This window comes from Ochlerotatus camptorhynchus, unplaced genomic scaffold (assembly GCF_037179485.1).
Source record: "Ochlerotatus camptorhynchus isolate MF236.1 unplaced genomic scaffold, CSIRO-AGI_Acam_v1.1 ptg000070l, whole genome shotgun sequence".
In the NCBI taxonomy this organism is placed as follows: Eukaryota; Metazoa; Arthropoda; class Insecta; order Diptera; family Culicidae; genus Ochlerotatus; species Ochlerotatus camptorhynchus.
In genome coordinates this window covers 3,777,031-3,804,691 of record NW_027040560.1, presented here as the reverse complement: position 1 = coordinate 3,804,691, position 27,661 = coordinate 3,777,031, and the positions used below count along the sequence as shown (strand labels likewise).

General features: G+C 43.6%; 1 protein-coding gene across 1 annotated transcript in view; it reads right to left on the bottom strand.

Moving 5' to 3' along the window:
- The window catches only part of Sol1, a 156,793-nt gene that overhangs the window by 126,070 nt on the left and 3,062 nt on the right, over positions 1 to 27,661 (bottom strand). Inside the window, exon 2 of the mRNA XM_065217209.1 lies at positions 11,564 to 11,993. Coding sequence (XP_065073281.1) covers positions 11,564 to 11,789 — 226 coding nt within the window. The 5' untranslated portion in view covers positions 11,790 to 11,993. The remainder of the gene's footprint in view (positions 1 to 11,563; positions 11,994 to 27,661) is intronic.

Below are 27,661 nucleotides of genomic sequence, written 5' to 3'. Positions count from 1 at the left end.
GGTGAATCATACCAGGTAATTAGTTAATTCAGTGAAGTGTGTGGCAAGAAATTAATTAGGTTAATAACGTTTCGAAGGTCAATCCTTCGAAAGAAGGTTCTCGGTGGGGACCGAAAACTATCGGCGTCATCGACGTTCCACCTCGTGGTCGAGTACACAAGCACACAGCAGCCATCTTACACCAAAGTATCTCGGTGTCCAGTGCGTTTTCGGACCGCGCTCTCTAGTGCTTTCCGTCGTTCGGTGGTCACCCACCGAAGAAGTGCTCTCTGCTTTCTGCAGCACTACGCAAGCCACGCCGCGGTCCTCGGCCGCTAGTAAACCGTGATCGTTTCACGCTCCGCCGCCTATGTTTCCGAACCTTTGTCGGCACCACTCGTCGGCACGGGTAGCCAACGGGATCCGCGAGAGGCTCGACTCACACCGCCGTGAAGAGTCGCCGATCGCACAACCGCAGTATTCTTTTATTCCGTATTCGCCTACACCGTGGCCCCCGCCCAATAGCGACAACCGTTGATCGTACCGCCGTGACTTCGTAGCACACCGAAGAGCACGCTGTGGCCCCGGCCGATAGCAATAGGCCGTCGATCGAACTGTAGCGATCCCGCAGTCGAACAACGCTACCCACGCGGCTTCCGGCCGACCGCTTCAGCGAACGAGTCGTCACTCCGATTGGCGATTGGCAACAACGGCGTTGGCATTCCACCGACCTCGATCACCGCCACGTGCATCAGCAGCAGCAAGTAACCCGGGTTGCCATCGAAAAAGAAAAGGTTAGAGCGCTTTAGTTTTTAAGTTTAACTCATGTGTCAAATAACAACCTGAAATACGTAGCTTCCAAAATTGTATTCTTTGCCCACACTTGGTTTCTCTTTGTGAGCGAGAACCAACCTGCAAATTCAATCTCAACCTTTGATCCCGTAAATATACATAGTTAAATGAACCTGATTGAATGCTTTTAGTGAATTAATCTCTTTTTGACACACGTTGATTGCATGAGTTTGATCGCGTACGTTAGACCCGCCCTGAGTGACCTAGCTTGGCAAACTTAAACACGCATTTCCGCATCACATTTTTGTATGTGTTGGCGCTTAAGCGGATTTGTTGATTTCGATTCAGGGTTTTTGGTCAACGTTGGTCCGGGTTAGAAAGGGTTCGGTATAAACTACCACAACCTAGCCTGATTCCGTCTCATCTCTGAGTACCAGAATCCGTTAAAGCCATACGTAACATATTCCCCCTGAAAGTGGCGATTTTGGGTATCGTATCGTTCCGTTTGTACCGCTTTGAGTTTGGGTCGTCTACTTTCTAGCAGGTTTACTGTTACAACGTACAAAAAGTGCAGGAGGCTCCAAATCGTGACGAACGGCAAAATACGGTGGGAAAGTCACGGGCCCGGAAACTGTACACCCAGATGCTGACGAAGCCTCATTGTCTCATCATCGATGAGGTGGACTTCCGGCAGCTTCCGGGGCTACTGTTTTTCACCGCCCAGCACAAGTTTGATGTTCCGGAGGAAGTAAGGAAGCAGAAACATTCAAAGTTTGCCAAGAAATACATGATTTGGCAAGCGATCTGCTCACGTGGTAAACGGAGTGCGCCGTTCGTGACTACCGGGACTGCAAACGGGGAGATCTACCTCAAGAAGTGTCTACAGAAGCGTGTGCTTCCTCTGTTGAAACAACAAGAGGGCCCTACGATCCTCTGACCGGATCTAGCTTCGTGCCACTATTCAAATGTTGTCCTGGAGTGGTACGAAGCCAACGGGGTCACTTTCGTACCCAAGGACATGAACCTCCACCCCCCCCCCCCCCCAACGCACCGAAACTAAGGCCCATCGAAAAATTCTGGGCTATTATGAAGCAGGCTCTACAGAAGCATCCCAAGGAGGTCAAATCTGAGGAAGACATGAAGAAAAAGTGGGTTTCCGTACAGAAGAAACTACAGCCAGATGTTGTACAGAACCTAATGAGTGGATTTAAGCGTAAGGTGCGAGCATACGGTTATGGTATTGAAGTTGAATGAAATAAATATGCCAAAAGCTTACTAATGGGTTTTATTTAATTGTCTGAGAGTTTGAAAAGCGTCGGTCAACTAGGTAATTTTCTCCAACGTTTTTCCGTGATGCTATTTGATATGGGACACCCTTTAGTTACTCGACGAAAGGAACGTTTGATGGAACTGAATTTCGCGTCTGTTATGGCTCAATTTTATGTCAGAATCGCCGCTCATATATGTCAGTCTCAAAGCATCTATGTGTGTACACATTATTGGCTTCAAATTTCAATTGCATTTACCAAGCAATTGTGTTAGACTTGTGATGTTCAAGTTTTGGCCGCAAAGATGGCGCAGCGATACATTTTTTTTACTTCGCAAGGTAGAGGTTTGCTGTCTTCGGCAAAGTTGTAGAACGTTACCAGAATAGTTTTGCACGTAATGGTTCATCGGAGGATCCGGATCATCTGCAAAAGTGGTCAATTCATCAAACGGACCCTAGTGCTCTGCGGTTTTTTTTTTCTAAAACACTCATAGACGTCTTATCAGAATTAATTCGGAGTTGTGACTGTCGTGAGTCTAGAGATGAGCGATCCGCTCCCGAGCTGTTTTAAAGACCCGATTCACTTAAGTGAGCTGATGACCCGCGGTTCTTTTTTTAGGAACCGCAGCTCATCAGCACACTGTTCACACAAAATGGACTGAATCATCACTTATAGCGGATTTTTTACAAAAAAAAGCGCGCATGCTCCTTTACGCTTTGAACAGTCACCGCGTAAACCAAGATGCGCGCGTAATTCAACATCATATCAAATCTCCATAATCAATCAATACAATAATTCTTCTGCATTCTTTTCAAGTGGTTCTCACGAACCAGTTTATCCACATATGTTAACTATGCACATTTCTAGTTCTACCAATAAATCAATTGCACCATTATGTGTGCATCGTACCCAGCGGTCCCACGCTAGCAAGTAGATCGAATTACAGACCTCCGTGCAGCCTGGGACTCTGCTGCGAGAAGCAACCTTTTAGCACATGTCGCAATTCTTTCATTTACATACCAATACATATCGATCACCAACAGGCAACTGCTGATTGGTCTGAACGAGTAGTCCAGGCACCTCCTTCATATATAAACATTTGTAGAATTGAGCTTGAGCTTGAGCTTGAGCTTGATTGACCGCCCACGGTTGCTACTCTGTTACTGCCAGATCAGCTGTAATTACACAGAGAACCAATAGACGATGCTTGGGACTAGCAATCATCCTCAATGTGTAAAAACTGGTGATCTTAAATTAGGCAATACCAGCGCCGGCCGCGCCCGAACACAGGTCAAGAAAGGAATGGGAAGAATTGTGTTGACATGACACTCGCTTTGATGGAAGCCGAGAACACCTCTGCACTTCCACGAGGAATCACTGGGATGTTGGATAAGAGGGTTGGGTTTGCAGCAGGGTTCGTTTTGGTAAACGATAAGCTGAATTGATGTCCTAACGATCATATAACGCGAAGGAGCTTGGGACTAAACCCACGGTCTTCTGCTCAGTAAGCAAAAACGTTTGCCACTAGGCAGACGAGCACCTTTTTAATCACCGAGTTGCTGTTATTACCATGTAGTCATATTAACAAATAAAACGATTGACGAATCTTGAATGTGGATGGGCCTGAGATTAGACTCATGATGTTCTGCTCAGTAAGCAAAAACGGTTGCTCTAAGGCCACCGAGCCCCTCATATCACATAATACCGTTGCTCAAATTTGTGTATCCATTCAAACCCGGAACCAACGACAACAACGAGTTTCGCAAAATACACGATACACAAGCGATTTTACCATAAATCTCTTTGATATGTAAGGACCTGGGACCGCGTTTTTCTGCTCAGTAAGCAGGCCACGGTAACCGACGATCTTTCAAATCCGAAAACTAATAACTACAAAAAAGTACTTAGGCTTTCATTAAGTTCCACTTTCACGCGACGTTCAATGACAGGGTCCTATCCAGGATTACATCTGAAAAATCCAAATCTGGCCAACGCCCACCTAAACCTGTTCTAATCCACCTGAAATGACTAACGAATGGAAGACTTTGACTACCCAGCCATGCAATAGTCTCATTCCGTGCCTTATGGCAACTTGATGATTCTATTGCGCTCATCTTCTGGCACCACCCAGGGGAGACTTGGTCCTGTACCCAATGCTTAACTTATCTCCATTCCACTCAGCTACTCGCAATTTCTTGTGATATAGTGGGCGGAATATTATTATATGAGACAATTCAATGCAGACGTCTTTCCAAATTTGGGAGATCGACAGGTAATCGGTGAGTTACCACGATAGTTGCTATTCAACAACTCGACAACGTCCCATCGTCAACGCCTGCTATGAGAATTTCCCATTGCAGACGCCAACGAAATGACGTCATCGAGCTATCGATCAACTACCCTGGTTGCCTGGTACCTTATAGCACGATGCTAGGAGGCGAACCGGAAGAATCGATGAGCTACCTCTCCCCCCTATATAAACTTTTGTAGAATTATGTAGAGTTAGGAATCACATAGCTAGAGTTAAGTTTTCTTGAATAAAGAAATTCATTCTGTATCAATCACTTAAACCGTCCGGGTGTTTTAATGCCATGATGATGACAACATCAAAATCAGTAACAAAATAATTGTTACACTTCTAAGCAGGGTTGGCAAATGTAATTTTCAATGAAAGATCTCACGCGATATTTACAGAGATACTTCAGTCGCTATCATGGGATAAGAAAACGATGATAGAGATTTTTTCTCAAAATCTCATCGAACTTTTTGTCATGACAGAGCGTGACAATGTTAAGATCATCGTAATTACAAGCTCATTTATTGCTATTCAAGTTACTTGTACCGATGAAATCTTAATAATGTATTCACTATACCGATTACATATAAACGTCAGAAAGATCAATTAAAATAAAAACCATAAGATCTATCTACCAAAGAGCGATTCTTTGGTAAATCGGTAATCAGTGGATCGATTCTAGAGCCAAATATAAGATCGATCCGTCAAGATCGATCTTTCTCTGATGATCTCCCAATCCTAATCGGCTCGAATGATTCACTTTCTCGGACCCGTCCAGCTCTTTTAATATTTTTTTTTTTCTCGATTCTTCACGATTCAGTTCCGGATCCGGATCTGAGCTGATGATCTGGAGCTGAAGCCGAGAATAGAGAGAGCTCCACTCCGCTAATGCATGTTCAGATCTGAATACAACATTAGACTTATGATATCAGTGACCTGATGAGCTGCGGTTCCTAAAAATGAACCGCGGGTCATCAGCTGACTTTAATTAATCGGGTCTATAGAACAGCTCGAGAGCCCATCTCTAGATTTGAACTGATGATCTGGAGCTGAAAGCGAAAATAGTGAGAGCAAATGTGCTGGAGAATCAAGGTGGATTCCGTCCTGAGCGATATTTCACGCGAGGGGCGAGATTTTGCGAATGTACGAGAGGGAGAGAAGTACTAGTTGTCTCTCCCATTCCAACGTAAATTCTGCTCCACTCCACTAATGCACGCTCAGATCTGAACACTCCATTAGACTTATGATACCAGTGAGCTGATGAGCTGCGGTTCCTAAAAATGAACCGCGGGTCATCAGCTGACTTTAATTAATCGGGTCTAAAGAACAGCTTGGGACCCCATCTCTAGATCTGAGCTGATGATCTGGAGCTGAAAGCGAGAATAGTGAGAGCAAATCTGCCGAAGAATTAACATCAGAAATAAAATCTGTATGTAACTAGACTGGATTACATAGCTTGAGAAAAGGCGTAACATCGTGTAATACGATGTCGATCATATCATCGCATGTGTCAAAATTTCTATAATTTAAAGGTGAGCTAAAGAGCTGTTCAAAAGAATCGACTCCCTTTAATCAGCTGGGCGGGTCTGATCCGCTCAGCCAGATGAGCTAGTTTGCCCACCTCTAGTCGTGACCGGACCGAGGTTTCCAGCCTCGGCCACGGCTACACGAATTAGCGATTCAGCTCCCACGGGTGCGGCTGCTGCTGTTTCTGCTGGTGGTCCGTCACCTCCAAAATTCGTTACAAGAATGACTTCAACGAGTAGTAGTAGAAGTAAAATTATGTTTATTTCTGTTGATTATGGTAGTACATTGATTTATCATTTTAATTGATTAGCCTACCTGGCTCTTCATCTTTGTTTAATTTGATATTCTAATTTAATATTTGCGTTTTTCAACTAGTTTACAGAATATCCCTTCGGGGATGTGTTTTATTTGAATTGAAAAAATTGACAATCTACCTAACTAGGAGTATAACTTAACCTAACGTGCTAGATCACGTATGATCTGATGATTTGATCTCAGATAGGTGTCTCTGAACCTTTCTAGGATGAAAAATCTCCGTTCTTCTAATGTTTGAATTCCAGCCAGGAGGTGGATCTCAGAATTTCTATTCCGCGGGGGACTGTTTAGGACCGTCCTAGGATCTTGTTCTGGATCCTTTGGAGTTTAAGGTGATTGCATTTTGTGCAACTCTCCCAGATTGGCATACCGTACTCGATTACAGGAAGGATGATTTGTTTGTAGACAGCAAGCTTATTTTTCAGGGACACGGTTGACTTCCTGTTCATAAGTGGATACAACGATCTTATCAAGATGGTGCACTTGGTTTTCGTTTTGTCAACGTGCTCCTTAAAAGAAGCTTGCTGTCTAGTGTTAGCCCGAGGTACACGACCTTTTTGGACCATTCCACCACTGTGCCGTTCAGGCAGATCTTGTTATTCTCCGACGGAACAAGTCTATGATATTTAGAGTGTGGCAAGATAATGACCTGGGTCTTTGCAGCGTTGATACGGATCTTCCAGCTGTTGAAATATTCAGACAGGACGTCCAGGCCTCTCTGAAGTTTGGCAGTCAGAGCTCCGATGACCCTACCCTTGCAGACGATGGATGTGTCATCTGCGAACAGAGACAACGACCCACCATCAGGGAGAGCCGGCATATCGGAGGTGAACAGGTTGAATAGGATGGGGCCAAGGATGCTTCCTTGTGGAACCCCGGCACCGATGTTGAAAGCATCCGATGAGATGCCATTCAGAGAGACTCGGAACGTCCTGTCTGATAGATAGTTGTTTATTATCTTCACTAGGAAGATTGGAAGACCGTACTGCTGCAATTTGAACACCAGGCCATCATGCCAGACATTGTCGAACGCTTTTTTAACGTCCAACAACGCCATGGCAGATGTTTTCGAAACCGACTTGTTCCGTCTGAGAATGTTTGTTACTTGAGTCAGCTGGTGGACGGTCGAACGACCTCGAGTAACAAGTTGTTTTCATCGGCAGATGTTAGGAGCCGGTGGTAAACTGCTCTTTCGAACAGTTTTGATAACCCTGAGAGAAGGCTGATTGGTCGAGGGGAAGTAGCCAAGTCTGAGGCACTGATTAAAAATCAGTGCCAGATGGATTCAGGATTTTGTCAAAACCTGGGACCTTCATGTTTTTAAATGATTTGATATAGGCCAACAGATTGTCAGCCGTAATCTCGGATTCCTCTGGAAAAATGTTAGGAATCTGAAGAAGATTGGTTGCATTTTCAGCAACCTCAGATTCATGAGGGCTGACGATGTTTTGTCCGAGATTATCGGAGCTGACAAAGTGTTGACCTATCGCGGCAGCCTTCTCTTCAGGAGTTATCAGATGAACCACTGGGACGATCCAGTGGGGTCTGTAACCGTTTGATCGCGAAGCCCCTCCAGATTACCCAGTAGTAAGCCGACCTTGAGACACAGCTCGAGAGGTTTCTTGCTACTGAGCGTTTTTACCGGGATACAGACAGTAGAGTTACAGGTCAGTGGTGGAATGGGCCTAGGCTTGTTTTTAAGAATTTTTGAAAGTTTCCAGAAGGGCTTAGCACAATCTGGGAGATAGCGGATCTTACTAGCAAAATCGTTATTTCTGAGATCCACCATCCTGGCCTGAATGATCTTTGTTAATCGATTACAATTGGTCTTCAAGTTAGGCAGACCAGTACGCTGGTACTGCCTACGAATGGTGTTACGGAGTCTAATGAGATCTTTGGTAGGGCTGTCAAGGTTCAGAGTGTTGCTCACCTGTCTGGATACTGGCACGTGTTCTTCCCTGGCCCGGGAAATCGCCTCCTCGATGGTTTGTAGACACCGGTCAACATCTTCGCACGTCCCCGGTTGGACATCGTAGTCGATGGTTGTGTCGACGCAGTGTTGATATTGCGCCCAGTTGACTCGATGGTAGTTGCGCCGGGAAGCTTCGAATCGGTTTACCGAGGATCCAACTTCGACCACCAACGGGTAGTGGTCCGAGCTCAGCTCCTGGAATGCCACAGATTGCGAGATGTTGTTTCCCATGTTGCTTACGACGATGTAGATGGTCGCATGGACCCCAGACCGACTCAACCGACTCCGGGGCCAAGATGGTATATTGGCCCTCTTGCAGGTCTTCATTGAGGATGGTGCCGTTTCTATTGCTCCGACCATTGCCCCAAGCTTAGTGTTTTGCGTGAGTTTGATGATGTCTTTCCGGAGGGCCACTGACGACCCGTCCCTGATGTTGGTTTGCTTGAGGCAGTAGGCCACGATGATGGTGATTGGGCCAAGTGATGTGCTCACCTCCACTCCGATGGCTTCAATTGTTTTCAGCTGGAAGTTTGGTAGCAGCCGGCAACTGATGTTCCGTCTTGCAGCGATGGCCACTCCTCCACCTCCAGAGCAGGTGCGATCAAGTCTGACGAGCCGGAAGTCGGGAAGGAATACGTTCAGTTCGGGCTTCAAATGCGTCTCGGTGATGATAGCACTGTCGACCTCCTTGGTGTTGAGGAAATCGAGTAGCTCTCTATGCTTGTTCGTCAGTGAGCAGGCGTTCCAATTTGCAATTTTTATAGCTTCACGGTCCATACTTGGTGACGAGTGACAAGGCAGCATGAAGCTGTTCATATCGAGTCTTGCAGGTGCGCAGAATGACGATCACCTCTGCAACCAGCGTTACTAGTTCCTCTGATGTTAGCGGGGATTCGTCGACTGAGTCACCTGAGGCAACACAGGCGTACGATAGTGCAAGCGCCGAGGCAGAAGCTTGATTTGACAGAGCTGCAGCAGCAGTGAGGCGATGCTGAGCTGAAGGGGTGGCTCGTTGACTGTTGTTGAGAGGTAGCGGTGGAAGATTTGAACCAGACGAGGATGGATTGCCGGATATTATTCGTCCGTGATGGCTGGTGGTGCACGTTTATTTCGATGCTGGCCTGGCTGGTTGCTAGTAGCCACCTTCTTCCTCATGGTGATGAATTCCGTTCGCTTGGGGCAGTCCCGAGTAGTGGCACGGTCGAGTGGACCATAGCACATTTGTCGCCGCGTGGTTTCATAAGACAGTTCTTCGTGCCATGGCCGAAGGAGAGGCAACTTGTGCACTGGGTCACATCACGGTGTTGTGGCTTGTAGTATTCCCAGTCGATAATGACCTGAAACAGGTCACGTATGCAAGGGTGGTGGAGCCCTTCGTGAGGTGGACCAGAAACAGTTGGTCACGATAGTTGAACCAACAATCAATACGAAACTAACGATTTTAAATTGGCTCACCACTTTAGTAGCCTATTGTTCCCAAGCAAACGATTAACGCACCCTATTCTAGTTGAAATTCTATTACTACACTATTAGCGAATTCGTTTATTATTCAGTTCCAACCTGGATCGGGTATCAAGATTGGGCCTGCTTGTTTTCTGACAAACGTCAGTTCGATCGTTTGTTTTTAAAACCCAGCTCAGGTTGAGGTTCGCACTGACAAAAAGTTCGGTTTCGCACTGGGTTGGAACTGGTTCCAACCCCGATAATAAACGAATTCGCTATATGTTTGTTTTGATTCGCTATGAAAATTTGACAGATAACATCAGGGGTGTGTGGATTCATGCAGAACATGCAGGGGTGAGTGAAATAGCTTGGGACTGCTTGGGACCGTTGTTCTGGTACTGAGTGAGCCAAAAATAATAATGATTTTCTTCGGGACCCAGTGGTCTTAGAGTTACCTCTATGGTTGAACTGTGGACTGCCTCTGGTTTCAATCCAAGCCTGACCAGTTCATCTTTTACGGTAGCCGCTTCGTACGACGGCAGGCTTCGTAAAACAACCTTTAATGGTTTCATCGAAGGCAAATCGTGAGTGTAAAACTCCACTGTGCTGTTCTTCAGCAGGTCACCGACCGACTTGTACTGCTGTAGGCTGGAGCACATGATCTTTGTTCCAACGCTACAGATTTTGAATCGCGGGAACAATTTGCGTTTCGCCAGCTCATCCCTAAGCTGGGCGACGTCCTTCATCGGGGTAAACAGCGGGGGAATCCGCTCCTTTTTCGCAATTTCAGCGGCGTCACCACCGCCATTTTCTACTCCGAGCACCGAGAATTGGTTACTCTGCAGCAGCCGATTTGCTGCGTCATCCGAAGCAGCGCTGGGATCCGTTTGGGCCTTCTTGCTAGCTGTTTTGTTTATTGGCAAGTGCAATTAGACTTGCCAATGCGCCTGTTGATGACGGCACTTCCACGACGCGAACGTAGCAATAAAACGAACTAGAAAAAACTTGATAGCGAAGCGAACGAACGATCGAACTATACTGCTACACGGATAGAAATCTCCTTATACCTTTTGGCAAATTTCTATTGCTGATTATTCATAAAATTTATAAGTCAACTAATAAGCAGACGCCCTGCAAAAAATTAATAAAGATCATGTGTCAAATGAGATGTATAAGCGGTCACACATACCTTTTATGCATTCTTATAGGACCTATGTGGTTTGTCTTATGGAATGTATAAGGCTGATGTTTTGGCAAAAATGTATAAGTGAAACACATGAATAAAATAATTGATTTTCGTTTCGTGTAGACGGTCAATTCCGTCCAAACGCATTGAAACGCCATTAGAATTTCTTCGTCCTACGGATAAACGTAGAAAAAGGGGATTCGCTAGGAGCGCTTCTTTTGTTTTGAGAACAATGAGCGTAAATATTCATACAATGCTCTCTATGAGGATTTATGTTGTAGCTAATGAACTAACGCCTCGGAACAAACCTATTATTGATTTGTGCACGGTGAAATAATTGATATCATTGATCTTTTTCTGATCGATAGAACGGAAATGGGCGATTACGACGAAATAGCGCTCTACCCTATGGTTAATCTATTTTCCCGGTTCTCTCGTCAATTTCCCGGGTTTTCCCGGTTACTTTTCAAATTCCCGGATATTTCCCGAGATTCCCGGTTTTCCCGGTTGGCTGGCCACCCTGGTTATAGAATGATCTCATACAAAATCGCAGTCGCAGTAGCCATGGAATGCATTTTTACCATGGTTCGAAATCGAGTTAGTAGCCATCGAGCTGTGGAGAGTTTACTACACTTCAATCGCATATCCCATAAAAAATTCTTCAATTATCTCCATCAATATCCCGTTTAGATAGACTTGACTGTACAACGTTCCCAAAAATAATGGCATTAAATGTCAATTTAAACTTTCCAAATTAATTCCCAAATCCCAGCACCGCCACTCACCTCGGTAATATCCTTTGCCATGGCTTCCCACGATGTTTCCTGACGCCACCGAATTCCCCGATGGAAGAAACTCGGCCGCCGTTCCTTTACCGGACGATTCACTGGCCTCCGCTCGAACCGTTCCCTCCTGACGTTTTCTCCCAATCAGAGTTCCGCCCGGGAGCACCAGTGCCAGATAGAGCACAAAATTGGTCACTTTCACTAATTGATGATTTTGTCTCATCATTCACACCCTCCCTCACTTTTCCCACGGGCTCCACTCACCACACTTGGATTGTTTTGTCAATATGCAAAAACCGGATACCACTCTATCGGTTCCGTGACTTTTCCTCCCACACTATAATACTTTCTGGAAAGCAAACACAGCATTCACTAGGCCACTATCGCTTCAGCCCCAGACAATTCTTCCGTCGTTGTCGATGAGCATGATCTGTAAACATGACATTATTTAGATTTCCTCCTCCTCGCTTGGGGAGTGTGGAAACATGGCACGCTTCGATTGGGAGCGATATGTCATCATGTTATATGCATGACTTTCTCCTGGTACGTGACGATATTTTCCGCTAGGTTTTCTATTGTTGGTCTTTTTCTTTCTTATGCTCATCCTTCCCAGCTCCGGGACGTGTTTTATGTAAATCAGAGTGAATCGTAGTACTCGTTAGTACTTGTCACAGCAACCGGAATGACGTTGCTGATGCTGCTGCTGACATTGCTGTTGTTTCGCATAAAAGAGCTGTCTGCACTCTGTTGTGTCGTTTCACTTTCCCCGGCGAAAGAATCATTAGTGTCAACAGCAGAGAAAAATGTGCATAAGACTGAGGAAATATTTTTCCTGAAGCAAAAAAAAAATCCGAACCAGTTGACCCTGACACGGTTGCAACGTTCGGTTGAAATTATAATTTCAAATAAAAAAGAATGTCAATATCGCTTCCAGGGAGTCCTTTGATGACACGAGCTCCCTACACGAACAACCCTATCGCCAGATAATAGCTCTCTTCTCATCGAAACAATAAATATCCGCTTTTGCCATTAACAAACTGGTCTTCCCTGCACTGCCATTATACGTCGGTTGCTGGCCAGCACACATCCACAGGAGAACACGACGCATCGTTATCGGCACCCATCAGCCAGCAAACGTAGGCATATTGGTTTCTCTCACTCCACCTTGGTGCTCGTTCTGCTAGTCGGTTTCCGTTCCGTTGACACCATATTTTCGCAATCAAAAAAACATCGAGATAAATTTAATTATTATCGTATTACACTACGGGGAACGATAAATTATGCATTTCGCCTCCGGGGTCTCATCGTTCGCTAGCAAATACATTCGTTAGCGCCGAAACGTGACGATTCCGGTGTGGTCCCGAATAAACAGGATCACGTAGCTCACACGGGAACACCATGCGTCGTTGGCGTCGTCGTCGTCGGCGTCGTCGATGTCGTTTACTGTCAGATTACTCGTTCCACCCAGCATAGACATCATCATCCTGACAGCCGCCCTAAGCCCTGACCGATCCAAGTGTGCCAATTGCTTTTACGATATTTGCGAGCGAAAAAGGAGTATGACGGAGTGTGTTTTTATTCCGGGGAAAAAATGCGAACGAATCAAACAAGGACACCGGTGACCGCAAGGCCGTGGCTTCCTGTCCTGTGTGCAGGTGAGTGCGTCGGTCTCTCGGTCGGATAGTGTCGAAAACAATTGTTTCAGGGTCGTTAAGTTCGGTTGCCATGGCGGTAGTACGAAAGCACGTGCGCGCGCGTGTGTGTGTGTGTGCGAGCGAGCGACGCCTACTATGTTGTAATTGCTAATGGGATGAATGGTGTTTTCGTTGGAATGTAGGGCGATATAATAATTGTTTGGATGATAAATGGACTCATAACGGAACTTCGCCGGCAGCTTGGAAAACCACATTACGACTTTGTTAGGTTTGGGGGCATTTTCCGATGAATTATATTCATTGTGTTGATTGTCGATTTCATCTTACATCGTGCTGGGAAACATCTCAGCTGGTGGGCTCCAAACAGCCATAAATGTTGAATGCAAGTCATGGAAATTGAGTGAATTAGCATTCGGCAAACTTTGCAGACTCGAAACAAGAATCAACTCAGAGCTTGAGTGTTTGGCAATCGACGGCACTGTCAGTTTTTACAGCTTTTATTTACATGCCAGAAGATGGTTTGAATGAAGAAAAGTTATAAAAACCAGATACAAGCCTTGGTGACTGTATGTGAACTAATAAAAAAAAGTATGGAGATATGCTTGATGTTGACATCTGCATATAATGTGATCATAAAACAAACAAACAAATTTAAATCGAAAATTCATTGCACTTGTTGAGATTTCTCGAACTATAACCACATGACAAGTACAGGGAATACTCAAAATAACTAGGATAGGCAAATTTTCGGTCAACTTTGGAGTGTTGTAACTTCGTCAAATAGGAATTTTGATCTAATTTTCGTTCTAATAAGCACAGCCCGCACATGCCTCTCTTTTTTTGAAAGGGTTTGAACAAAACATGGTATGTTTTCATCGAAGATAATTTCTAAATTTATTCAACTTTTCATTTGAGTCCAACAATGTTGAGATATTAGTAAAAACCTAACACTGCTTCTTGATTCTCAATTCGTCCCACGAGTTTCATTTCCGTCCTAACGCATTGAAACGCCATTAGATTTTCTTCGTCCTACACACTTAGATTTTTCTACCGAGATCGGCTGTGCAAATCTCGGCAAAAAAAGTTTTACTGAGATATCGGCAAACATTTCATTTGTCTGCTGAGATTCAGCTAAGCATTATCCGAGACTCAGCAATCAAATGTCACTTTTGCTGAGATCTCAGTGAAACTTATTTTGCCGAGATTTGCACAGCCGAGCTCGGTAGAAAAAACTAAGTGTGTACGGATGATGATAGAAAAAGTAGACTCGCTAGGAGTGCTTCTTTTGTGCTGAGAACAATTAGTGTAAATATTCATACAATACGCTGTAATAGGCTTTATGTTTTGGCTTATGAACTAACGGATCGGAACAAACCTATTATTGATTTGTGCACGGTGAAATCAGTGATATTGTTGATGATTTCTGCTCGATAGAACGGAAATAGGCGATTACGACGAAGTAGCGCTCTTCCCTATGGTCCGTAAACTTCAAATGGATCATTAATCACATTGGCCGCTGTCGGAATCTTCGGGATACCCCGAAGGAACCTGTAGCAGATGACAATTGCATGTTTACACCAAATCATGCACGGGAACGTTCCAAAATTCCACGCGTAGTGTGGCGCTGATGCCTTTCACATCGGGTGGAGTGTATTCTCCACCAATGATGCAAAATATCATGACACTCACTCGACACTCGTCAACGCACATCAACCGACTATCGCTGACAGAACGTTTTGTCACGCAGTGAGAGGTAAGGCCGGCGCACAATGGATAAATTTTCAGGTTTTTTGACAGTTAGTGTTCTATTCTTCGAAATAAATCAAGAATTTAATCAAGAAATAACTTTTATTTAAACTTATTACACGTAGCGATCCGTATCGCGCAAGATCTAATTTAACAATGGCGTTCAAGAGCATGATAGTTAGGTGTGTGTGTGTCGAGAGTATATAACATAAAAGTAGTAGTAGATTGTTCTTCAAACGAGGGGCACATCAAAGTAATATAGAACATCTTCTCGTTTCTTCAAAAAGCTTCACAAGTCTAGAGTTGATAATCATTCAGATGACGACGGTGTAATGTGACGATACCGATTTGCAACTGCAGTGGGTGGTGTAGCCGCAGCTTGTGTAAACTAAAGAGCCTGAATTTATAAAGAGACGACATGTCAAAATTGGAACAATCGATTGTCTGTCAAAGTCATAGGAAAAGTCATTCCAATCGAGCAAAAGACCTGTCGAATTGATAAGATGTCGCCTCTTTATAAATTCAGGCTCTTTAGTGTAAACAAAGTAGGCATCGTCTCATTTGTGATGTTGTTTGCGTTGCGCTCCACCTGACAGGTAGCAGGAATCGAGGCAGGAATACAATCAGCTGTCGGGTTGGCATCAGATTCCAAATTATCCGTTGGTGTTGGATTCGACCGTAGTTCCTGGTTTGTAATCGGAACCACAGGTGCTGAGCGTATTGGCGGCGTTTCGGGATCCTTACGTGGCTTGAGGTGAACCAACGATCGACGGTAATCCACACCATACACATTCACAACGTAGGACCGATCGTTGAGGCGACTTGAGACGACTCCTGGTGTCTATAACTTCGTTGTATCGGGCCTCAACTGCGCATGAACTGGTGAACCCACCCGCAACGCAGGTAGTTGTTTTGCTTTCTTATCGTAGTAGAATTTAGCCGATTGCAGTTGGAACCTCTTCCACCACCGTTGGACGCAGACGATCAACCGCTGCTGGCACACCACACCGGGTGGAACGGAAGACGAGTCGAGCATTTGGACTTGAACCAATCTTATTCGGAATATTACGCCAATGCAACAAGGCGTACCAATAATCCGTTCCACTTTCCTGTGCTTTCTTCAACAGATGCTTGGCCACCTTAACGGCAGCCTCAGCTTTACCGTTGGCCTGTTGATGATATGGTGCAGACGTAACAAGCTCGAAGTCCCATTCGGAAGCAAACTTCGTCATCTTCTGGTTGACAACATTAGTACCGTTGTCGCAGACGACGCGTTGTGGAACACCATGACGGGCGAAATTCTGCTTACATGCGATGATAACGGATTCCGGAGTGAGGTCCTTCAAGATGTACAATTCGAAGAAATCGGAGTAGTGATCGATAGTTATCAGGAAACTGCGTTTGGCTCCACGATATTCCGCAAAGAATACATCCATCGAAGCGAGCCAGTCCGTATGGCGGGTTTCCTTGACAATTATTCCGTATTGTTCAAGCGATTCCAATTCTCGTTTCAGCTTCTCACGAACCGCTATGGGGACCCGTCGCGGAGGCTGAATTGATGGTGTTATCGACTTATCCACTTCCAATGAAACCACACCTGGCAGCATTCCATATCCGGTAAACAGGTCCTGATGGTCCTCAATGATTCTCTGAGCCTTGACCCTGTAGATGTTCATCAGCTTGTCTGGTGATTCCCCTTGAGTGAATGAAACTGTTCGGCAAAACTTGACAAATCCTAGCTCACGTGACGCTTTTACTGACAACAGGGGACGATGATCACCTTCCACCACCTGCAATACCAGGCGGTAATTCCGGTCGAGTCGGCGACATGGAACTTTTATCTGACCCAGCACATTGATCGGGTTGCCACCGAAGCTTTGAAGACGAAACTTTGTTGGTAGTAGCGATGGGTGACTCTCACTGGTAAGCTTAGCGAGGTAATCATGGCCAATCAGGCTGGTGTTGGCTCCGGTGTCCAATTCACATAATACTGCGTTCCACTGCTCGGCGAATTTTAGGTCCAATTCTGCCAAGACACTGCATCCACTGCTTGAATTGTCGTACACTTTTCCGATTTCGTATTCCACATCACCTGCTTGCGACGACGCATCACTGTCGGAGCTAGATTTCGATCCTTCCGAATAACTTCCTTCTTGCACTTCCTTCACTTGCTTGAACTTCCGGCTCTTGGATTTTCCAGCAGCATTACACACTTTCTCAAAGTGGTTCTTGCCGTGGCATCGATGACACCGCTTGCCGAAAGCTGGACATGCACCTTTCATGAACTCATGTCGGTCACCGCAAAACTTGCATCTGGACGATCCAGCTTTGAATTCTCCTTTCACTTTTCGAATTTTGTTCACTTCCGTTCACTGGTACTCCAAGTTCCACTGCTCTTGCTGAAGTGATTTCTTCAGCCCTGCACAGATCGGCAGCCTTCTCCAAGGTAACGTCAGACATGGTTAATAGCTTCGAACGTAGATGTGGCCACTTATTTGATGTGATCAACTTGAATGTAGTCAGTTCCGCGGCCAGGTCGCCCAGCTTGGCGAGTCTGGCTAGCATCTTCAACCGAGAGCAAAAATCATCCGTAGATTCTCCTGACATTTGCACGGCGTCAGCGTTTTAGTACTGGCGCGCAGTGAGCGCAATGCATCTTTGTGGGTTGCTAAACTGAATATCGTTGGCTCAAATCAAGCTGTCAGTTGACGGCGACGGTGACGGTGACGGACTATTGTAAGTGGCCCTTAAACGCGTTGCGATGCGTCAGCATTAGCGTCAAAGCGCTCTTTGAAGTGTTTTCACGCGCGTGCACGCAAAAGACTGTTGTAGTGCCATTGAAATTAAAGGCCCAACCGCAATGTGGGCGGAAGCGGAACGGAAACGGAAAGTTTGACAATTGTCACTAATGACATCAAGATGCCTAGCCGAAGTCGATTTGATTTTAACTAGCTTTCAATCCAACAAGTAGGCTTACTAAGATCGGGCTTTTCCGCTGCCGCTGCCGTTCCGCTTCCGCTATCATTGCGCTTGGGCCTTAAATGGTGATCGACTAGGGAACTCCGATTTCGGTCGTATTCTATAAAATGAATATCAATAATTACGCTATAAATAGCATCGGTAGATCGGACGTCTAGAAGTTTAAGTACATTTTATATATAGCCAAAAATGCCGGCATGTTTTGTAAAATGTAACATTTACATGTCTATTTTTTAATGTTAAATGTTAATTGTAAAATTTGAAATGTAAAATTTTAAATATAATTTTTTAATTGTTAAATGCCTGATGTTGAATTCTAAATGCTAAAGATTCAATTTTAAATGCTAAATATAATATGTTAGATGTTAAATGTAAATTGTCAATGTTAAATGCTAAATATTAAATCACAAACGAAGTGACAGACGGAGCGGCTCGAAAACTTTGGTGACGCACCTGCTATTGCAATTTTTCAGTGTACCACATGGCAACACCACTACTACTGGATTGCACCACATGGCAACACTACTAATAGATTGTACCACATGGCAACACTAAAAATGTACTAGAATGTTTTGGTACTATCTCTTTTACTCTACTCTAAACTGAAATGCATAAAAAATGACAAAATGATACACTCTTTGCACACTGTTGTAAGTGTCAGCCACCTCAGTCAGGAGCACTTTCGAGACTCCCTGACTCCAATGGCCTCAGGGTCGGCACGCTTACCGATTGCAATTACGCGGGCAGGGAATGATCGCACGTGACACACAGAAAAAACTCCACAAGCACTTCACTACTCAAGAATAGACATTTATTGCACTTTCCTGAACTTTTATTCTCCCTCTTTACTACCTTATTCTCCCACTTTCTTACAATCTATCTGACCTGGTTTCTTCGTCGGGGCCCCTCGCAACACCTCCACTATGTGTCTTCGATTGTCGACCGCTTGTCCTCGGTCGACGTCCGCTTCCTCTCCACTTTCTCGTCGTGTATCTCGTTCGCGCGCTTGCTGTACGGGGTGGCGATGACGAGCACCAGGTTACTCTTCCTGGGCCTGTGAGTTGGTGACGAACTCGGCCGGCAGGCAATGACGGTGTAACCTTCCGGTACGTCTACCGGAACTTCACTGCGTACAGGTGATTTGTACTAAATACAGCGGGGTCCTAATGGTCAAATACATTTGGCATTAGGACCATTTTAACCAAAATGGTAATTATTGCGGTTTACCTGCTGTCCTTGACTCTCTCCTCACACTTTTTCACTATTTCCACTCTTACTTGCGTCAATTTAGCTGGCTTGCTTTCTTGATAAACCGTTTTCGCTGGTGGTCTTACGATCAGTGATTATTAATTTCAGAGTTGAGTGAGTCATTGGGTCACTGCTCCAGGCTGTCGGCCAGTGACCCGGGCCATTCGTCGTTCATCGCCAGTTTGTCGTGCCCGTTATCGTCCATTCAAAATGGCCATCTCTATCGCCACCCCCCATGGCCTCCCAACAGGCAGTTGTTTGTCCATCTGGTGGCGGGTTTTTGTAATTCTCGGTGGGGTGGATTGTTGCGTTCTACAGTAAGCTGTCCTACCTCTGCCTACTAGGGAGTTTGACAACGGAGAAAACTGCACAACACTCACGAACATTACCTGCCATTTTTTACACTATTACGGAACTAAACAAAAAACAACGATAATCTAAAAAATACTCGAAACAAAGACACTAGCACTTACACTGTCAAAGATCATATTGCACACAAAATCAACTATGTTCAAATCAAAACAAAAATACTAGACCATCTGGTGGCTGATGGCACAAGCTTCTAAGAAAATTCTATTACAGCGAACCACATTATTTTAATTGATTTCTTCGCCAGTTAGTCGTCTGTCACTTCGTTTGTGATAAAATGATGATTGTTACATTTTACATGTAACACTTTAAATGCTTAATGTTAAATGTTAAATTCTAAATGTAAAATTTGAAATTTTAAATGTTGAATTTTAAATGTTAAATGATAAATGTTAAGGTTTAAATGTTAAGTGTTGAATGTTAAGTGTTAAATGTTAAGTGTAAAATATTAAATTTGTTAATTTTAAATGCAAAAGAAATGTTTAATGTGAAATGCTGAATGTTAAATGTTAAATCAAAGTTGGAGCTGCTCAGGGTTGAGTGATAGAATTTGGGACTGACATGATGACAAATGGATTAGCAAATGGACAACATCGACCCTAATCTGACCGATGTTGTTCATTTGTCATCTTGTTAGTACCAACTTTTAGCACTCAATATTGAGTGGCCCTAGTTTCGACGGAATTTGAGTGGATCCTACTGAAAACTGGGTAGTTTAAAATTAGCGTGAAGGCCAGTGATTATGACTGACAACAATGTGAGCTGCGCTTTCAAAAAAAAAAAAACAAGTGTCATAGCACGCATCACTCGTCACTTTATTGATATTCAGCAAACGCGTACTATGTCATCGGCATCACTCACCAACACACTCACATAAGCAAGCAAAGCAGCAACTGATTCAAAACGAGCACAGTTGAGTGTCGTGATTGTCGGGAATGACCAGATCGCCGAAGACGACAATCACCAGTTGCTTTTTACTTCTTTCGCCAACTTGATGGATGGTCATGGAGAGTGCTTCTATAAGCACATCGATAGGAATATATCAAGCGTTACTACGATCAGCTGTTTGACGATCGTGATTGTGATAGGTCGCAACTCTGTTCTCCACAAGCTCAGCTGCTATTACCTTGAACTAATTAGAGTGTTCTAAGTAGTTGGGGGCTTTAGTATTACGGCGCGAGAGGTGAAATTAGTAGACCGTCGTAAGACTATCAAAAGCGAAAACATTTGCCATGGATGCTTTCATTAATTAAGAACGAAAGTTAGACGATCGAAGGCGATTAGATACCGCCCTAGTTCTAACCGTAAACTAAGTCAATTAGCAATTGGGAGCAGTCTTGTAAGCGGTCACGGTAGTTGACACATCTTCTGTAATAATCGACTTCCTTTGCTTCCGACACTTACAAAACAAGCCATCAAATTACAGTACCAAAATAAAATGTCATATGACAGGCTCTGTCATACGACACTGTCGGTGAAGACCGTCACGAATGTACCGTATGCGTGATAATGTTTGCACCATCGTACAAATAAGGTTCGCGTTTCACCTGTACATACAATGCCTTGGTTTTATTTGCATGCACGTAACCTGTAGCTCATACCGTAGTAGGCTGTGTATAAAAGATAATGATTTACTTAGTTTGACAGTTGCACCATGACGAAGTGGCAGCGTATTCGTGATTTGTCCCACGAATAAATGTCACAAAAAGACTTTTCAATCGCCGTGGGAGTGTCCCGGTGGACCGTCAAATGGATTTTAGACCGAGAAAAGAAAAGACAACTATCCGCGAAGGTGGCCACAGGTCGTGCGTTATCACTGCTATCAAAAGGAAGATTCGGGTGAATCCAGTGCGTTCAATAAGGAAAATGGCAAAGGAACACGAGATCAGTGACTTTACGGCACGGAAGATCGTAAAGGAAGATTGCGGGGCGAAGTTGAGGACACGGTAAAAAATACTCACATGATTACCAACCGCATCCGAGAGCTACGAGTCGAACGATACAAGAAAATCTTGAACTTCCTTAAGCGAAAAAATCCGGTAATCCTGTTCACCGACGAGAGCATGTTTACCGTCGATCCCGTATCAAATTCCGGTATATTAGTTCTCTTCCGGTAGAAGACGTGGCCGACGAGCACAAGAACGTGTATCTGACCAAGCATCCTGCTAGCATTATGGTGTTTGGATTGGTGGCTTCCGATGGCAAAAAAAATGGACCCGGTGTTCATTCCAGAAGGCGAAAAGGTCAAAACGGAGGTCTACATCGGGATTTTAAGTAAGTATGTTCTTCCGTGGATCAAAGAACAGTATAGTCCGAAGCCAAATATTATATTTCACCTCAAACCGCACTCAGAAGTGGTTGCATGAACATCTTCCGTTCTGGGCGAAAGATATGTGGCCGCCATCCAGCCCCGATCTTAATCCACTAGACTACTCAATATGGCGCATCATGAAGGCCAAGGCCTGTTCTAAACGCCACCCGAGTACAGCAAGCGTCAGACAAACATTGACCCGTACCTGGAGAGAAATGGATCCAGACTACATTATTAGAACCTGCCGTACATTCCGGAAGCGTGTGGAGGCCGTAATTGCAGCAAATGGAAACTCAATCGATGATTAAAATAGAAGACTCAGAGAAACATCCCCCCTTTGAATAAATAAAAAAAAACTCGAAAACGAAATTCTTGAGAATTTTTTTAATTTTACATTGCTCAATGGTGCAAACATTATCACGCATACGGTATGTATTTTAGTTTTTGCTCATAATAAAAGCCTGATGTTTTGCTTGTGTCAATTCTGTAAATAACAAGCAACCATGGCTTAGTAATAACATTTCTGATCATAAATGCTTTAATTTACACCAAATCGAGAGATTAGAACGAAATCACACATGTCATGATAGTTATTTGATAATAATTAATTATTTTCTTTTTGCTCGAGTGTTGTTCTACCGTTTCGCTGTGTAAGTGAGATGACGGTAGAGCATGAGAGTACACTGAAAAAAGTTTTCATATAGTTTCCATTGGAAACGCACATGATATTTTTCCAATAACAAAATTAATGATTTTTATCTGAAATTCAAATAACGTTCATACGATCACATGAATTGTATATGACAAATCACATAAACTTTATTGGACACATAAGGTTAATGTGATTTTGTGATGCGATTCCCAATTATGAGATCACATGAAAGTTAAGTGAAATTCTAATGGATATTTTCCATTGGAAATGTGATTTATTTTTTGAGTGTACGAATATAAACAAACTGTCGCGCACGACAAAGAAGTGAGTGTAGTAAAAAACGTCAAAATTTTCAACCCCTGATTGGGAGACGCTACATTATGATAGCTTCCGGGAAACCAAAATTAGGTTCCGAGGGAAGTATGGTTGCAATGTTGAAACTTAAAGGAATTGACAGAAGGGCACCACACGGAGTGGAGCCTGCGGCTTCATTTGACTCAACATGGGAAAATTTACCAGTTCCGAAGCTATTGAGGTAAGACAGATTAATTGCTTTTTCTCAAAATTAAAGAACTCAAGTTCATCTTACAAAGCTAATGGACTTACGTCGAAATGTCGTGGTCCACATCAGAAATAACATGGGAGACTTTCGGGAAACTAGTAGGGATTCTGACTGGAGAAATACGAAGCGTTAGAGAGAAAAAGTACAAGGGATTCCAAAAGAAGAAATTTACGGCGGAACATGGTGTGACCATAGAGGTAACTCTAAGACCACTGGGTCCCGAAGAAAATCATTATTATTTTTGGCTCACTCAGTACCAGAACAACGGTCCCAAGCAGTCCCAAGCTATTTCACTCACCCCTGCATGTTCTGCATGAATCCACACACCCCTGATGTTATCTGTCAAACTTTCATAGCGAATCAAAACAAACATAGTGTAGTAATAGAATTTCAACTAGAATAGGGTACGTTAATCGTTTGCTTGGGACCAATAGGCTACTAAAGTGGTGAGCCAATTTAAAATCGTTAGTTTCGTATTGATTGTTGATTGCAGTGCATCCACTTTGATGTGATATCAAAATTATTTTTTTGCTGTGTAAGCAATAAGCTTGTAAGAAGACAAAATATATGCTGAAAAGAGAATAGACAAAATTGATTGATGATCGCCATCTTATATTTGGAAGATTAGGCAGAAGTAATCAGGCGTGCGTGTGACTTGGAAAGCGTTTCTCCGTTCAGGTAAAATAAATAATTATTCTGGTGGAATATTGTCCCTTCTCGGCTCGACCAAGGTTACCAGGTTCGGTTAGCCGATTTCGCCAAGGAAGGAAGCCACCTGTCAGCTAAACGAGCCAGAAACGCCTGCTGGGCCGTTCGTGGTTGAAGATATCCGCCATTCTGCCAATCCAGAAACGAAACGCTGTTTGCAGCCCGTGCAGGAGCAACAGCGCACAGTGGTTCTCCTTAGAACAAAAGTTGGCCAAAACCTCAAAATTGCTGCAAATAGGCAAAAAAAACAGTTGAAATAGATGTTTTATGCTGTATGAAGAAAACTTGACAATCAAGACGTCACAAAAAGGAGTATAGTGAACCTAAACCAATGCACAATGGTCCCAAAGCCGTATTTAGAAAGACAAAAATGTTTGCGCCCAAACCGTCAGTTTTAAGAATATGGTTTCTTAAGGAAAGTTGCTTGATATATTTTGTTCAATCTTTTTATGTTCGTAAATTAGGGTGGTCCATAAAATTGGTGAATTAAGCATACAAACTTTTTTATTATTTCAGATAGACCAAAGCAGTGTTCTAAACAGTTGTAGAACAATCAATTCAAAGGAACTTTGTTGAAGACACATTGTTTTTATCTCTTATGATTCGTGAGGATTTTTTATAACAAACAGGTTAGGGTGGCCACTAAAATCGGTTTTCTTTGAATATCTTTTAATGCGTTAATTTCTCGTAAAAACATTGTTCTGATTACATTTAGAACTTTTGATGACGCATATTTTTGCTCCAGAAATTAGGTTACTATCTGTTTTTATTAGAAAGTTAAAGGCTATTTTCTTCGAAAAAATGGCTCTTTTCAATTGGCAATATCTCAAAATGAAGCAATCCAATTTTCAAACATTAAATTTCATTCGAAACATCCTTTTTTTTTTCTTTATTTTAGAGATTTTCAGCCATCTCTTCATTGGAAACATCGTTTTTTCTTCATTTTTGGTAAAAATAAACTGCAAGAGCTTTTTCTGTTAAAAGCATTTAATTTAATTTAAATAAAACAGATATCAACTTAACAAAAATATGCGTCATAAAAACTTCTTGAAGTGTCTAGCATAAAAATTTCACGAGTAATGAACGTATAAAAATATATTTAAAGAATGCCGATTGTCTAGGGGCCACCCTAACCAGCTTGTTAAAAAAAACATAACTCATGGACCATAAGAGATAGATATATGGTGCGTGTGTGTATGTGTGTGCGTGTTGATGTGCTTAGAAAAAGGCATTGTGTAGCTTGCCACAGTATACACCGCAGATTATATAACTTAGAAACGGATATTTTCCAAGGAACACTTTACTTGTTATTCCTAAGTTCAACACTTTTCGCAAAAAAACTTTTCTAGCTATCTTTTGGTTACTAAAAGATAGTGGGCGGATGTGTCCGTCATATGTTTTGCTTAGTCTAAATGTGAAAAAAGTATATTTTTGCAATTTTTTTATTAGAAACTGTCACTTAAAACAGTGCAGACACTTTTTTTGTACCATCCATTTGACGTGAAATAAACCGAAGAACACCTTTGGAGTACGGCGCGAAGAATGCGTAACCGGTCTACTAACAACGAAAGCGAGGAATGCTCGGATCAATGGATTCTTAAATTCGCGCGAAAAGTGTGTCCGGATTCCGTGCCGTCGCAGTTGATTCCTCGCGAAACCGCGAATTCGGTAGACGAAATCAGTCAGCCTTTTTCAATGGTGGAACTTTCACTCGCTCTCCTTTCGTGTGGCAATTCTGCCCCGGGATCTGATAGAATCAAGTTCAACTTGCTGAAAAACCTCCCAGACGTCGCTAAGAGGCGCATGTTGAACTTGTACAATCAGTTCTTGGAGCTCAATATTGTTCCCGACGATTGGAGACGAGTGAGGGTGATAGCCATTAAAAAGCCTGATAAACCCGCGTCGGATCACAATTCGTATCGGCCCATCGCGATGCTGTCGTGTATTCGGAAATTGATGGAGAAAATGATCCTTTTTCGCCTCGACAAATGGGTTGAGACAAACCACCTTCTTTCAGATACTCAATTTGGTTTCCGTAGGGGTAAGGGAACGAACGACTGTCTCGCGTTGCTTTCCTCGGAAATTCAGTTGGCTTTTGCTAAGAAAGAGCAAATGGCTTCTGTGTTCTTGGATATCAAGGGGGCTTTTGATTCAGTATCCGTTGAAGTTCTTTCAGAGAAACTCCACGCTTGTGGATTGTCTCCATTAATGAATAATTTTTTGTACAATTTGCTGTCAGAAAAACATATGAGCTTTTCTCATGGAAACTCTACAGCTTTTCGATTTAGCTACATGGGTCTCCCCCAAGGCTCATGTTTAAGCCCCCTTTTGTACAATTTCTACGTTAGAGAAATTGACAATTGTCTTAGTGACAATTGCACGTTGAGACAACTTGCAGATGATGGCGTAGTGTCTATCACAGGGCCAAAAGAGGTTGACCTGCAAGGACCCTTACAGGATACCTTGGACAATTTGTCTACTTGGGCTATTCAGCTAGGTATCGAATTCTCCACGGAGAAAACTGAGTTGGTCGTTTTTTCTAGGAAGCATAGCCCAGCACAACCGAAGCTTCAACTTTTGGGTAAACCGATCACTCATTCCATGTCTTTTAAATATCTCGGGGTCTGGTTCGATTCCAAATGCACCTGGAGATCCCACATTGAGTATCTGAGAAGAAAATGCCAACTAAGGATCAATTTTCTTCGATCAATTACCGGAACGTGGTGGGGAGCCCATCCACAAGATCTTCTGACGTTGTACCGGACAACGATTTTATCGGTTTTAGAGTACGGCAGTTTTTGCTTCCAGTCGGCAGCTAAAACGCACATCATCAAGCTGGAACGGATCCAGTATCGTTGTCTTCGTATCGCGTTAGGATGCATGCACTCGACTCATACTATGAGTCTCGAAGTGCTGGCGGGCATGTTGCCACTATCCGTCCGTTTTTCAGAGTTATCTCTGAGGGTCCTCACCCGTTGCGAAATAATGAACCCACTGGTGATTGCAAATTTTGAGAAGCTTCTGGAGCTAAATCCTCAAACATGTTTTATGACTTTGTACTACCTATATTTAACACAGGATGTCAGCCCTTCAAAAAATATTCCCAATCGTGTAGTCTTCTCCGATTTCGGCAATTCAGTGAATTTTGATTTATCTATGACACAGGAAATCCGCGGAATTCCAGAGCATCATCGTCCTATGATTGCTCCGTCATTATACGCTGCAAAGTTTGGCCATGTTGATTCTGCAAGAACGTTTTTCACAGATGGATCTCTAATAGGGGAGGCCGCTGGTTTTGGTGTATTTAATGAATTTCATAGCGCCTCTCGAAAACTTGAAGCTCCTTGTTCTGTGTATGTGGCTGAACTGGCAGCAATTCACTACACTTTGGAAACTATTGCTTCACTTCTTCCAGACCACTACTTTATTTTTACGGATAGTCTCAGTTCTGTCGAGGCTATCCGTTCCATTAGGCCGGTAAAGCACTTCTCGTATTTTCTCTTGAAAATACGAGAACTGCTTAGTGCTTTATCCGTGCGCTCTTTCATCATCACCTTCGCGTGGGTCCCTTCGCATTGCTCAATTTTGGGCAATGAGAAGGCGGATTCACTTGCGAAGGTGGGCGCTATGGAAGGCGACATTTATGATCGACAGATCGCCTATGGTGAATTTTTCTCTATTTATCGTCAGCAGTCGCTCGTTAGCTGGCAACATCAATGGAGTGAGGGTAGCTTGGGACGATGGCTACATTCAATTATCCCTAAGGTGTCGAAGTTTGCATGGTTCAAAGGGTTGGACTTGAGTCGAGACTTCATACGCGTGATGTCTCGTCTCATGTCCAATCACTATTGTCTAAACGCTCACTTGT